The 12,718-nt window shown below is 35.2% G+C and overlaps 1 protein-coding gene across 1 annotated transcript; it reads left to right on the forward strand.

Annotated features, from left to right (window-relative positions):
- The first annotated feature begins 6,520 nt into the window (after positions 1-6,520).
- On the forward strand, positions 6,521-9,366 carry LOC136817049 (uncharacterized). The gene is made up of 5 exons (XM_067073393.1): positions 6,521-6,759; positions 7,687-7,809; positions 8,578-8,752; positions 9,043-9,110; positions 9,321-9,366. The coding sequence occupies exons 1-5, from the start codon at positions 6,521-6,523 to the stop codon at positions 9,364-9,366; spliced, it is 651 nt and encodes a 216-aa protein (XP_066929494.1).
- The last annotated feature ends 3,352 nt before the right edge of the window (positions 9,367-12,718 follow it).

Raw genomic sequence — 12,718 nt, forward strand, 5'->3', positions numbered from 1 at the left:
AGGCATGCCTTGATAAGTATTAATTATGACTTCCAAGAACATTTGAATATATTTTCAGTTTCATTAAATGAGAAATTTCAAAAACAAGAAATTATTTTGTCACTATGTCGACCCTAAGTTTTGTTTCTAATTGACTTGACTTTATAGAAAAGAATGTGCTCTCTTGTATAGAACTTTAAATCTTCAGAATGTATTTAATTCCAAAAAAAATTCTCCAAAAACAAACGCTTTTATTCATAAGACTTCTCAATTTCTAAATAATGCTTTATCTTATATGAAAAAGCCTATTTATTCCGGTTTCTGTCCATCCTAAGTCCATACATTTGAAAGATTATTTTACCTCACTTGAGCTATCACTTTCATCAGTAGTATCATGGGGGCTTGCTGGGTAATCCTCATCCATTTCGTGTTCACTTGATATGCCTATGTAAGAAAGTGAAATGCATTGTCAAAAAATAAAATCAATATGAAAATACTCTGAAATACAAATTTTTTTGGATAACTACTTTTTTGAATTACTAATTTTTTGAATTACCATTTTTTTCATCAACCCTTTAATTGAACAAAATAGAACAAAAACGTCCGCAGGTGAAGAAATTAAATCTGTCAATTGTTCTTCCGAATGGAGGGTAGTAACGGATGGGCGATTATAGCTCTTGCGAGAGAGTGATAACTGCCGCATGTATTATCAAAATTATCTTTTATTTTCCTTTGAAGAAGATTTGCTAAACCATGCTCTCGGGCCTTGGGCGTTCTTAAAAATCCATCTATCTTTCCACCCAGATGCACCCGGTGAAAACTGGGCGTCCTTGGGGGTCTTAGTGAATGGAGGTAATGGGATATTTTTTCTTCTTTATTTTCTCTTAATATTTAAAAAAAAAGTGTGTGGAGTTGTAAAAGTTAAGTTTTGCTGATTGGAATCTTCTATTTTGATTTTGCACTTGTTTCTGCACATGAAATTCCAACAAGTGCCCTCCCTAATCAAGGTCTTACGTGACAACCACCATTCTATGTATTTTGCGTACTATTCAAGATGGCTGTGGTATTATGTTAAAGGTCTATTAATTTGACAGTTGATTGACAATGTCTGGACATTTCTCCCAATAATTTCAGTACTGACCAACCAATCAACAACACACATTATGGGGCTCTCTTTTTAAAGTTTATGGAACTAATCAAACTCCTCAAACACTCTCAATTTTTAGAAAAATTTAGAAGCTCAATTACCTAACCTAATCATTCGATTGGATTTCATAGACCTATTTGGATAATGTCCCGGCCATATTGAAATATAGGCAAAATAGCAACTATTGAGAAAAAGGCAAGTCGTTTCGGATTGGCTAATTATGCTATTTTCAATATGACCCTTGCATTATCGAAAAGGTTATTATCAAAAGTTTGATTAGAAAAACAGTTCAATTGATAGTACAAGGACCCCTGAGGACGCACGGTTGTTTTATCTGGGAGTCATCCGGGCAGCCCAAATCTATTTATTAATAACACCTGGGTTTTTGTCTGGGCAGTATTGTTTGATGTGGGCCTGGGCGCAGAAAAGGAGTCACGTTTTTACAAATGTCACTCCCAGTTTTGCCGGGCACGTCCGGGCAGAAAAAATATATAAATTCTTAGACACTGATTTATTTATTTTTTCCGCCCAAAGGAGCCGTCCACATGATATGTACGCACTAAAATGTCAAAAATTTGATACTTATAAAAAGAAAAACGTGTACTTTTCAGAATTTTTCCACCCACTGACACTTTTATCCCTACCTACGGCTGATGGAATAGTTTTTTTTAAGTTTTACAGTAAGATGGATTTTCCAAAAATGATACGGCCGATTTGTCATTATTCATTACTGTATTAAGATAATTCTCAATAAGTTGCAAAAAAGAAAGATTATCTCCACAATAATTAAAATCACAGAAGCGCACTTTTTAAAGATGGCAGGGTTTGTATGAGTACGTTTTTAGAAGGATATTTGCTGGAGTGTTTTTGTTCTGATGTTTCAAAATTTTGATGGAGCGCCAAACCAGACGGTCGTAATCGATAAAATCGATCAATTAAAATTGATAATCGATAGATAATCGATCCAATCGGTATGATCGATTAATAAAAATTTATTTTTAATCAATATTATCGATTATTATTGATACTATAAGGGTAATCGATGTTGATGGATAGTTCATCGTTAATAATCCAAATAATTGATAGCCTATCAATTGATAATAATGAGTAATCGATAATAATCAAAACCGTAAAGTAATCTATATTAATCGATTCAATAACTCATTGACATTAATTAATCAATGTTTAATTGATACTAATTCACATTTTTACCTTGATTACCATGGGATCAGGTAACTTGCATCAATCAGTGGAGGCTAACATGCATAGCCCTCAAATGATTGACCTGGCTGGTCATTAAAATACAAAGTTTAATCAAAACAAAAATGGTAGAGTAGAGCTGGGTAGATCATTTGTTTTGAAATTTTGCTGCTTTGATTGGTCAGTTATTCGATGGCTATGCAAGTTTCCCTCCACTGATGCAAGTTACCGACTTGATCGATTAGTATTGATTAGCTATCGTTTTTTAATCGATGATCAATTTAATATCGATTACAACCGCTGTTTGGGCCAAAATTAAAAAATAATGAAAACTTTTTGAAAAAATTGTGAATAATGACAACTTGGTGTGGCAGGTTTTTTAGACATGCAGCCAGCTCACAGTAAACATAACATTAAACTCCATCGGCCTTGTTAAGCTTTGAGAATTTTTCCAACCCTATCTGACAGTTACATCCAGACGGTGTCAATCAAACGAATCGAACGCCAAATCAATTGAACGCAATACACCTTTCCCGTAATTCAAAATTCTCAGAAATGGCCCGGGAAAATGTGCGCTCCACCGTTGTGTATAAAATTGTTTGGGAGGTAAAAAACGCGTTTTTGCATGTGAGGGGTTAGGGAAAGTGGGATTTGAGCCTCAAACTTTTGACAGCGATCTTCTTTTGGCAAAATATTTTCAGGGTGGTATAATATCATGAATACCAGACGATCTCAATGGAACGGAATCGGCGATCAAACCAGTCAAACCAAATCGAATGCAATCTTTGTTTTGACAATAATTTTCAACAATACGCTTCCAAACTGGGCGATGTTTCCCGACAACAATGACCATCAACAACAACAATCGAACCAGTTGAACAACAATCGAACCAATCGAATATTACCCAGAACTTTGACGTTCGATTGAGATTCGATTGCGTTCGACAATCAAATTTCAATCAGTCGATTGCGTTCGATTTGATTCGACTGGTTCGATCGTCGATTCCGTTCGATTGAGATCGTCTGGTGAATAGATTGAACATACTAAAATTTGAGGGGATTTTGTTCGATAGAACTTAAGAAAAGCTCAAAAAACCAACTTTCCCTAAGGGAACGTAGGCAAAAAAGGGTTTATTTACCTCCAGAGACCAAACGGTGGAGAGCATCAAAATAATGCACGCGCATTAGTTTTATGAATTACGGGAAAGGTGTATTGAACACAATCGAATAATTGCAATCGAATTGTCAAACGGTATTGAATCACAATTGAATATTACCCAGGATTTGCCCTTCGATTGTTCGATTGTATTCAAAAATGTAGATTACGTTCAATTGATTTAGATTTTATTCGCTTTCGCACGATACCTATCTCTGCCGCCCACACGCTAAAAAGCTCTAACGGAGTGATCCAATGTAATTTAATTGCAATCAACCAGGCGTAGTTAATCGATATAATCGATAATCTTGAGTAATTGATAAATAATCGATAAGTAATCGATGGATTAGATATAGATTAACCGATAGAATCGATAGGTAATCAGACCTTCAAAGAATCTTGAGTATCGATCAGCGATCGATTATTTCCAAGCTATCGATTACTTATCGATCACATATCGACTACATACAACCTATCGATTACTTATCAATCATGTATTGATTGTTAACAATCGACGATTACTTATCGTTCGTGCATTGATTACTTATCAATTATTTACTTAGGCCGATGTAAGTTACATGTGAGTTTACCGTCGTGAACTTACCCAAAAATAGATGCGGCATGATTTCATTATTCATTATTCATTATTTTCCCAACAGCACCTTATCCACCATTTCTGCTAACCATTCTCTCTCAAAATAAAAAATTTTGCTTCGCTTCAACCCTACGCATGTTTTGCGAGCGAAAAATAAAGATCGATTGCTACAGTGGCGCTAGATTTGGCAAAAAACTAAAATGGCCGCCAGGGCGGTTAGGCAGATAGATGGGCATGACGCCCGCTGTAGTTGTAGGATTGAGGGCGGTCTCATTTTCTGTAAAAAATTTTCTTTGTTTACCCGTGTTTACTCTGGGAAAAAGGTCATGTGTAGAGGGAATCCTTGAGTAGAGACGATTTTAACAACGATGGAGGTTGTAGTTGTAAAGAAATATAGAAATAATGAAAATTTTAGGAATTTTGAAGATAATGAAATTTTCATGCGGGTGCTTTTTAGAGATGCGGGCGGCCGACGGTAAACTCACATGTAACTTACATCGGCCTTATCTTAACTTAATTTAATCGAAGTATAATCGATCTATACTTGGTAAACAATCGATGACAAAATTCAGTGAAGTCAAGTTTGAAGATATTCTCTATTAGAAAAACAGTTAAAAGCAGTCAAAACGCAATTTACCTTACCTCCTGAGTTTGTCTTTGTTATGCTAAAATATAACAAACCTTTGTCATGCTGTCTAATTACAAAAACCTCCAATCACTACTTCTCCGCCATCTTGTTTCACTTTAAATGCCGTGTTTTAAAATTCCTTAGCTACATTATATGTACGGAAAAGGTTTTCTCCAGTTTTTTTCAATCCCGGGATTAAACTACAAGGGCGGTTCCGCCCGCTAATTTTTCTTTCGGCGTTGAGCCCTGGGGATACTTAACAATAAAAGAGATTTTAAGATTAATGTTGAAAAGCATATTTTTTCGATTAATTTAGGCGATACTCAACAAAAAATAAGGTGGTTTTAAACAAATCTTTGACAAATTGGCGTTTCTTTCTGTTCTAATATATGCAAATCACGTCGAAAAAAGAATATATTTCCGCCTTTACTTTCACTTTCACTTTCGCTTTCGTGTTACGCGATTCCAATTGGATGAATACCGCTCGCTAACAAATTCTGATTGGCTGTAAGTCTTTAGCTTCGGGATTCTGATTGGATCATTTCCCGCGCCACGGTTGAATTTTGATTGGTTGAAAGTTTTCTGAGCGTGAATTCTGATTGGATGAATACCTGAAAAGTAAACAATAGTATGTAAGTATTTTGCTTATCAAAACCTAAAGAAATCCAGGGGGTTTTATTTACTTTGCATGACGATAATTAAGCCTACAAAACACCGAGAAATAAACCCAACATAGAACAGGTGTATTTTGTAATGTAGAATATGATAGCATGAATCTTTTTGAAATTCTATGTCAGGATTTTTTCTCAATGCCTCGTAACTATGCCCGGGGTACTCGTTGCTAAGACCTTATGTTAAAAACGAAAGCGATTACGGCAAAAAGTAGCAATTTTCGTAATACCTCAAATATTGATACTTGACTGTACTGAAATTGATCGATAAATAATCGAGCTTTGAAAAAATCTTTAGTTTCGATTACCTAACGATTCTATCGGTTAATCGATATCTAATCCATCGATTATTTATCGATTACTCAAGATTATCGATTATATTGATTAACTACGCCTGGAATCAAACTCATTGAACATCATCGCGCCGTGAGAAAGACCATAATATAAACCACGCTTTTATTTGCCTGTGTGAACGCCGCTGGGCCCGGGCCGGGTGAAGAAGTTCAATCTTTCAATCATTCTTGTGATTGAGAGGCCTGCTAAAAAAAGTTAGAGAAGAAAGATTACCTGTTTCTTCAGTGAAACTTTCCAGAACATCTGCAACAGAAGCAGTGTCATTGATGATCGATGTGGTTTCAAATTGCTGCATTCCATCATCACTTTTGCTTTGTGTAAACAGTTTGTCTGTTGTCTCTGTTTTGTGTTTCTTTTTTTGCTATTTTCTGCAAGCACAAACCTTTATTATGTCCAAGTGCATAATAGTGAGACCTTGAAAAAGTTAATTTGCAATGATTACAGTATTTCCTTTTGTCTTTCATCTTTACTTTTTAAATCTTCTAAATACGTTGCTGCTGATCTCTGATTAGAATTCCAACAATGGCGACTGATGGCGACTGTGTTGTGAGAAAAGCGCGGTTCAAAAACCGATAAGAATCAGTCGACCAGAAAATATCGGGAAATTTCGGGAAATCGGGAGAGCTGGGAAAATAGCGAACGAACGTACTAGGTTATAATGATTTGAAAACCAGCCATACATTATTTTTCAAGCTAACCACGGAATTTTCTCAAATCGGAAGACCGCGTGAGTTCATGTTTATGTTCTTTCCAATTTGCACTCCGTCGAGGCCGGTCATAGAATCTGAAAATGTCGTCCATCTCTAAAACTCAATTTTATACTTCAAAATCACAACAACTCAAAAGAAGAAGAAATTTTACGAAGAAGAAAACAACTGCCTCGAAAGATCCTGATGCTGTTTTTGCTGCCCAGATCCTGTCGACTCCACCCCCAACCAAGAAAAGAGCAAAAGTTCTCATGCCAGTCCACAATAACCCTGATAACTCTGACAACGACGAGGTTCCTTTGACAAATGGTAATGAAGAAATGTAAGTTTGAATTTAGTACATATGTCAGCACATGTATGTAATAAACTCTTCACTCAACTTTTATTGCATTTGAGACATTCCATCCATTAATCCAGACTTAATATTTCTTCCAATTTCTAACAAGTCAACCCACAACCTCGCTCAAAATTCTGATTATTGGTTGATCATTAATTGTTATGTTTATGTGCGTGAGTGGAGTTGATTCAAGCGTTGATTATGCAGAATTATATATTCAACGACGTCCTGTTTGAGAAATTTTCTAGGCAACCTTCAATAATGTGTTCGGTTTGCGTCTCAAAAATGTCCTTAAATCCAGTGGGTCAGTGGTCACACAGGTGTTAACCTGAAAAAGTAGATCTTATTTTCCGTACTCTGGGTATTATTCCTACTGCGACGCTGAAATTTCAGGAAGGCGATCATCAAAAATATGTTCTGTCGCGTCACAAAACATCTCCAAATCCAGTCAGTTGGCTGTATATTTCGTCGGGTTTTTAAGTTTTAGTAAAACCTGATATATCAAGTCAGCAATCAACAAATTCTTTTGCTGTCATCTTTGATTTGCCAAACTAAATCCAGTGAAATGTGCACGCGCCAAAGTTAACCTTTAGGTATCAGCGCTATACTGCGTTGCTGAATTTAGACTTGAAAATTTCAATAAGGGTACATAATAAATCTCAAATGGGACTCAATGTAGGTTCAGTAAACAAACACTCGTAGCGAATGGATGATTCAAAGAAGTACTTGGCTATCAAAAAAAATTTCCAACTCGTTCCATTAGGGAATGTTTTGAAGATGAGTCGGTCGGGTAACGCAAACCGAACATATTATTGATTGTTGCCCTCTTAAGTTTTTTTAATCGATTAAAAGCAGGTCATAGGTTGCTGCTCAAATTGGAAAATTTTGACTGTCTTCTCAATTTAATTTTAGCTCCAATGTGGAAGATCATGATATTGCAGAAATTTTGCAAATGTCAACTGACAGCATCAATAATGGAGTAAATAAAAGCACACCTAAAGTTAAGAAAACAAAAAAGTATGCAGAAGTTTTGCGGTAAGTTCTTTGGTCAAGCTTTGACCATTCGTCTTTGCGTCTGTCTAACATTTTTTTTGCTATGAAGTTTGTGCCAACAATTGGGATTACTTTCATAAGTGAGGGGTAACATTCATCACCTGACTACAACAGACTACAACATTTTCTCTGGTCCTCAATTTACAAAATCCAGAAGTCATGACCTGTTACATTTTAGTTAAATTTACAAATTGCAGACCAGAACAGTGCTGTTTGGAAGTGATGAAAGTTACCCCTTGCTTTTGAAAGTAACCCCAATTGACGGTATAGAATAACTTTAATTGAAATTTTAGTTTAATGGTGTAGTTTGAAATCAAAAAATGAAATGATCGAGTCAAAGCCTTGCGGTTTTTCCTTGAATACAAACGACTTGCCCTATCTACCATTTGAAAACTTCCATTAATAGCGGAAATGCTGTAATTACTGAGATGAAATTATTTTATAACGGGAATCAAAGAACTTGCACCTGAATCTCCAGGTTTTTTGAAGGAAAATTTAAAGTTGTAAGGTTCATAACTTTCAGAGGTTGACAGGTCTGTAATCACACAATATGTACAAAATCTTACATTAATATGATGGTTTAGTTCATTCACATTGAAAAAATTAAGTTTCTGTTCTTGCAACCCTTTGTACAACCTTAACAATGGTTCAGTTTTATGTGTATTGTTTTTATTGTGAATATATCATAATACTGTTCAAATTTTTTAATCATAGTACCATAATACTGATCAACTTTAATTTTTTTTACAGCACTATCAAGAATCATCATGATAATTACAAAGAAAAATTCGAAGAGCAAGATAATTTGATCAAACAACAAAAGGAGGCTATACAATTGTTGCAGGACAGAGTTACAGAATTGGAAGGCACAATGCAAGCAAGGGCAAGTGGACCTGTGGTTGAACCTATTGCACCAGAACTTGCTGTGAGTATGAGATTTATGAGAGGCCTTTGCCAGTATTATTATTATTTATCTGTATTTAACCAGGCTATCTACATCAGAGTCAATCAGACAGAAAAGGAGCATTTTTCAGAGGGATTAAAAAAGTAAAGTCTGACAATAAGTGAACTTATTCAATTATTGAAATCAACTTATCATTTTAATTCATGTACAAAACTTTCTACAACACATGCACTAGATTTTAACCTGTGTTATCTTTAATCCATCTTGAAGTCTTGATTTTTCAATTCTTATTATTCATTGACTCTCTTCAGGATAAGGTACGCAGTATATTCAAATGTAAAGCCAGTACTGGAAAAGAAGTGTGGAATTTCAATTTAAGGTAAACTATTAGTAAATTTATGTGTTTGTTTATCTACACAAGTAAATTGACAATTGATATTTTTTAATGTCCTGGACTATTTCTGACACTATTTCCTGTTTAAAATACCTCCTTTTGATTTTTCAATTCTATAAGTCACATGGGTTAGAATGTAGAATTTAGTATGGTAGTATGGTACAGTGATTATTACTTTTATTTCAAAATTTTCAGGTTTGATGCAAAAGAGAATGTCCACATCACAGAACTTTTTTGTTGATGAAATCACACCATTCACACCTCACTTTCATGAAAAGCTAGTTAAAAGTAAGAAACTTTCCAGAAAAATAATTACTCCTTTAAGTTCCAAAATAAAACTTACAGAGATGCAATGCTTGAGAAATATCATTATTAAGCCCCAAGTCCAATATGATTTTACGGCAATATGTATTTGTATTCTTTTCAAAAGATCTCAATAAATAGACAATGCCCTGTCTTTCACTTTCCATACACTAAATCTTGATTTGACCTATATTTTGATTTTTCAGAGGCTTGTAACCGTTATTTTAACCACCTTAAGAGGACTGAGAAAGAAAAGGACCTATTAACGCCTGAAGAGTTGGAAGCAAAGACTGTTGCAAACCGTAGATCATCTAGACGCCATAAAGTAAGGAAATTGTTATTATTAGCTGACAACTTAAAGTTTAAATAAAATACCTTAAGAGAACTATTTGTGGGAACTAATTTTTGCTGTTCGCAGTTCAATATTTAATATTTGTGGGAACTTAATTTTGCGGATTTCTCACAAGCTGTGAATTATTTGACCTTTGTTTTTCACATTTGAACAATTTTGCGGGAACAAATTTTTGCGGTTTGGGCCTAAATCTGCAAAATTTAGTTCCCGCAACAATTAGTTCCCTTAAGGTAACCAATATGTTCATAAAATACCAAGGAACTGAACTAAAAAATATGGCATTTTTCAGGCTTTTTGGATAAACTTGTCTTTTCATAGACCTACTTTGATTGACTTTCGTTTCCTTTTGAAATTTCAGACCAGCAAACGTCTTCAGAAGATAGGCAAAACCATTGAATCACTAGATGAAGAAGAGCAGGAGATGGTATTGGCAATGACGGGCGAAGTAATGACAGATGAAGAATCTGATGAAGATGAGAATAATGTCAAAATAATTATGAGGAGAAAATTGAGTTGGAGAAGTGATAAATTTGAACTTTTAATGGAAAAAATTAACTCCAAGACAACTAACAAAACTTTAATGTATCGTGTTAATGGCTTGCCGTCCACTCGTCAGCCATCTGAAAATACTAACCCTATTTTTGTGAGAAATATAGAAAATGTAGAGTAGGTTATTTGTGATTCATTCAACTATGTATTTATTCTTTTTATGATTAATTTAGAACGTGTACATTTATCTTTTTATACATATTTTTTTATTATAAGCAACTATGTATTTATTCTTTTTATGTTTAATTTAGAACGTGTACATTTATCTATTTATACACATTTTTTTATTATAAGCAACCAGGTTGCTTGATTGTGGTTGCTACGTTTCGAGGACTCAAATTTGCTAAAAGAAATTCACTATCTTATAAAGTGAAAGCATTTTAGATTTTTAATCTAATTATGGCAAACGATAGCCAGTAAGCCAGTAAGCGTAAATATGGTAAAATATTAAGGGTAAGAATGCTAAGCAACCGCAGGTCTGACACGAAAAATAGAATTACTTATGAAAAAATGTGTATAAAACCAACTAACTTATTTTGAACAAGATTTTTTTATGAAAAAATATTTACATCTTGTAAATAATATTAATTTAATAGGCTACTAACCTTATTTGTATATATGTAACAATTTTTATTAACTTATTATTGTCACAAATAATATACCTTTACCCAAAAACTTGAAAACGGAAATTGCTTGCTCTTTTGTAATCGTAATTCCTTTTATTCATCATTTTCTTTTTGATTTTCCTTGTGACAAGTATAAAAAGATAACCAAATGATTTGAATATTATTTGAATTTACCACCGAAATAAATGGCAAGCCTTTGCAAAAATAGAATTTCGTAGTATATAAGATTTTCATAGTTCGTTAACTTGAAGTATTGACTACTGAAAACCACGGAAACTCGAATGTGCTGTACTAAATAACCGAAGTTGTTTACCAGAGAAAACCAAACTTCGTATAACCACGGAAAACAGAATCAGTTATACGAACATTTCCGAAGGAATTTGATTGTTATCCTAAGATTCGTGACTAGGTATCCTCAGTTTTCCGCTTCTCTTATCAAATTTCGGATAACTTAGGTAAACTGGGTTCTTAGGAAAACTTCTACGGCATTGGGTAATACGACATCGGAAAACTCCGACCAATTTTTTCCGAAGTCGTAAAACTTAGGGGTACGTTTTCTGCTTTTTAGCGAAGTTCGCAATAACTCAGTAAAACGCTTATGTAAACTTCGTATACTAGCGGTTATCCGTTGTTTTTAGGATGCGGATACTAGGCTGTTTATGTCGTGTTTAGGACCATTGGGAACCAGCTCAGCCCTGTATGGAGCTCAGAATAAGCTTAACTAAGGCTCCAGTAAAGCGCTGTAAGCTTACAGCGTAAGCCCGGGCGGCTCTGTAGGCCTAAAAACCGGTTTTCTGGCAAAACTACTGTTCCCAGCCGGTTCTAAACCCTCTAAATCGCTTCAGCAGCATGAAAACATGCTAATTAGAGCCTTTGGAAGTAGCTCACTCGCTTATAAGGTCGCGTTTTTACGTTTTTTGCTTAAAAAAGCCTTAAAATCGCTTAAATAGAGCTTTTTAAGCGTTTTAAAGCTATTTTAGTGAAAATTCGTCGGTTCTGCCCCCTTCGCTGGACTTCAATGGGTCTAATCCATTGCAAGGGAGTGTCCCACGAGGTTTAGGACCATTGGGAACCAGCTCAGCCCTGTATGGAGCTCAGAATAAGCTTAACTAAGGCTCCAGTAAAGCGCTGTAAGCTTACAGCGTAAGCCCGGGCGGCTCTGTAGGCCTAAAAACCGGTTTTCTGGCAAAACTACTGTTCCCAGCCGGTTCTAAACCCTCTAAATCGCTTCAGCAGCATGAAAACATGCTAATTAGAGCCTTTGGAAGTAGCTCACTCGCTTATAAGGTCGCGTTTTTACGTTTTTTGCTTAAAAAAGCCTTAAAATCGCTTAAATAGAGCTTTTTAAGCGTTTTAAAGCTATTTTAGTGAAAATTCAGTCGGTTCTGCCCCCTTCGCTGGACTTCAATGGGTCTAATCCATTGCAAGGGAGTGTCCCACGAGGTTTAGGACCATTGGGAACCAGCTCAGCCCTGTATTGAGCTCAGAATAAGCTTAACTAAGGCTCCAGTAAAGCGCTGTAAGCTTACAGCGTAAGCCCGGGCGGCTCTGTAGGCCTAAAAACTGGTTTTCTGGCAAAACTACTGTTCCCAGCCGGTTCTAAACCCTCTAAATCGCTTCAGCAGCATGAAAACATGCTAATTAGAGACTTTGGAAGTAGCTCACTCGCTTATAAGGTCGCGTTTTTACGTTTTTTGCTTAAAAAAGCCTTAAAATCGCTTAAATAGAGCTTTTTAAGCGTTTTAAAGCTATTTTAGTGAAAA

This window comes from Clytia hemisphaerica, unplaced genomic scaffold (genome assembly GCF_902728285.1).
Source record: "Clytia hemisphaerica strain Z4C2 unplaced genomic scaffold, Clytia hemisphaerica genome assembly, whole genome shotgun sequence".
NCBI lineage: Eukaryota > Metazoa > Cnidaria > Hydrozoa > Leptothecata > Clytiidae > Clytia > Clytia hemisphaerica.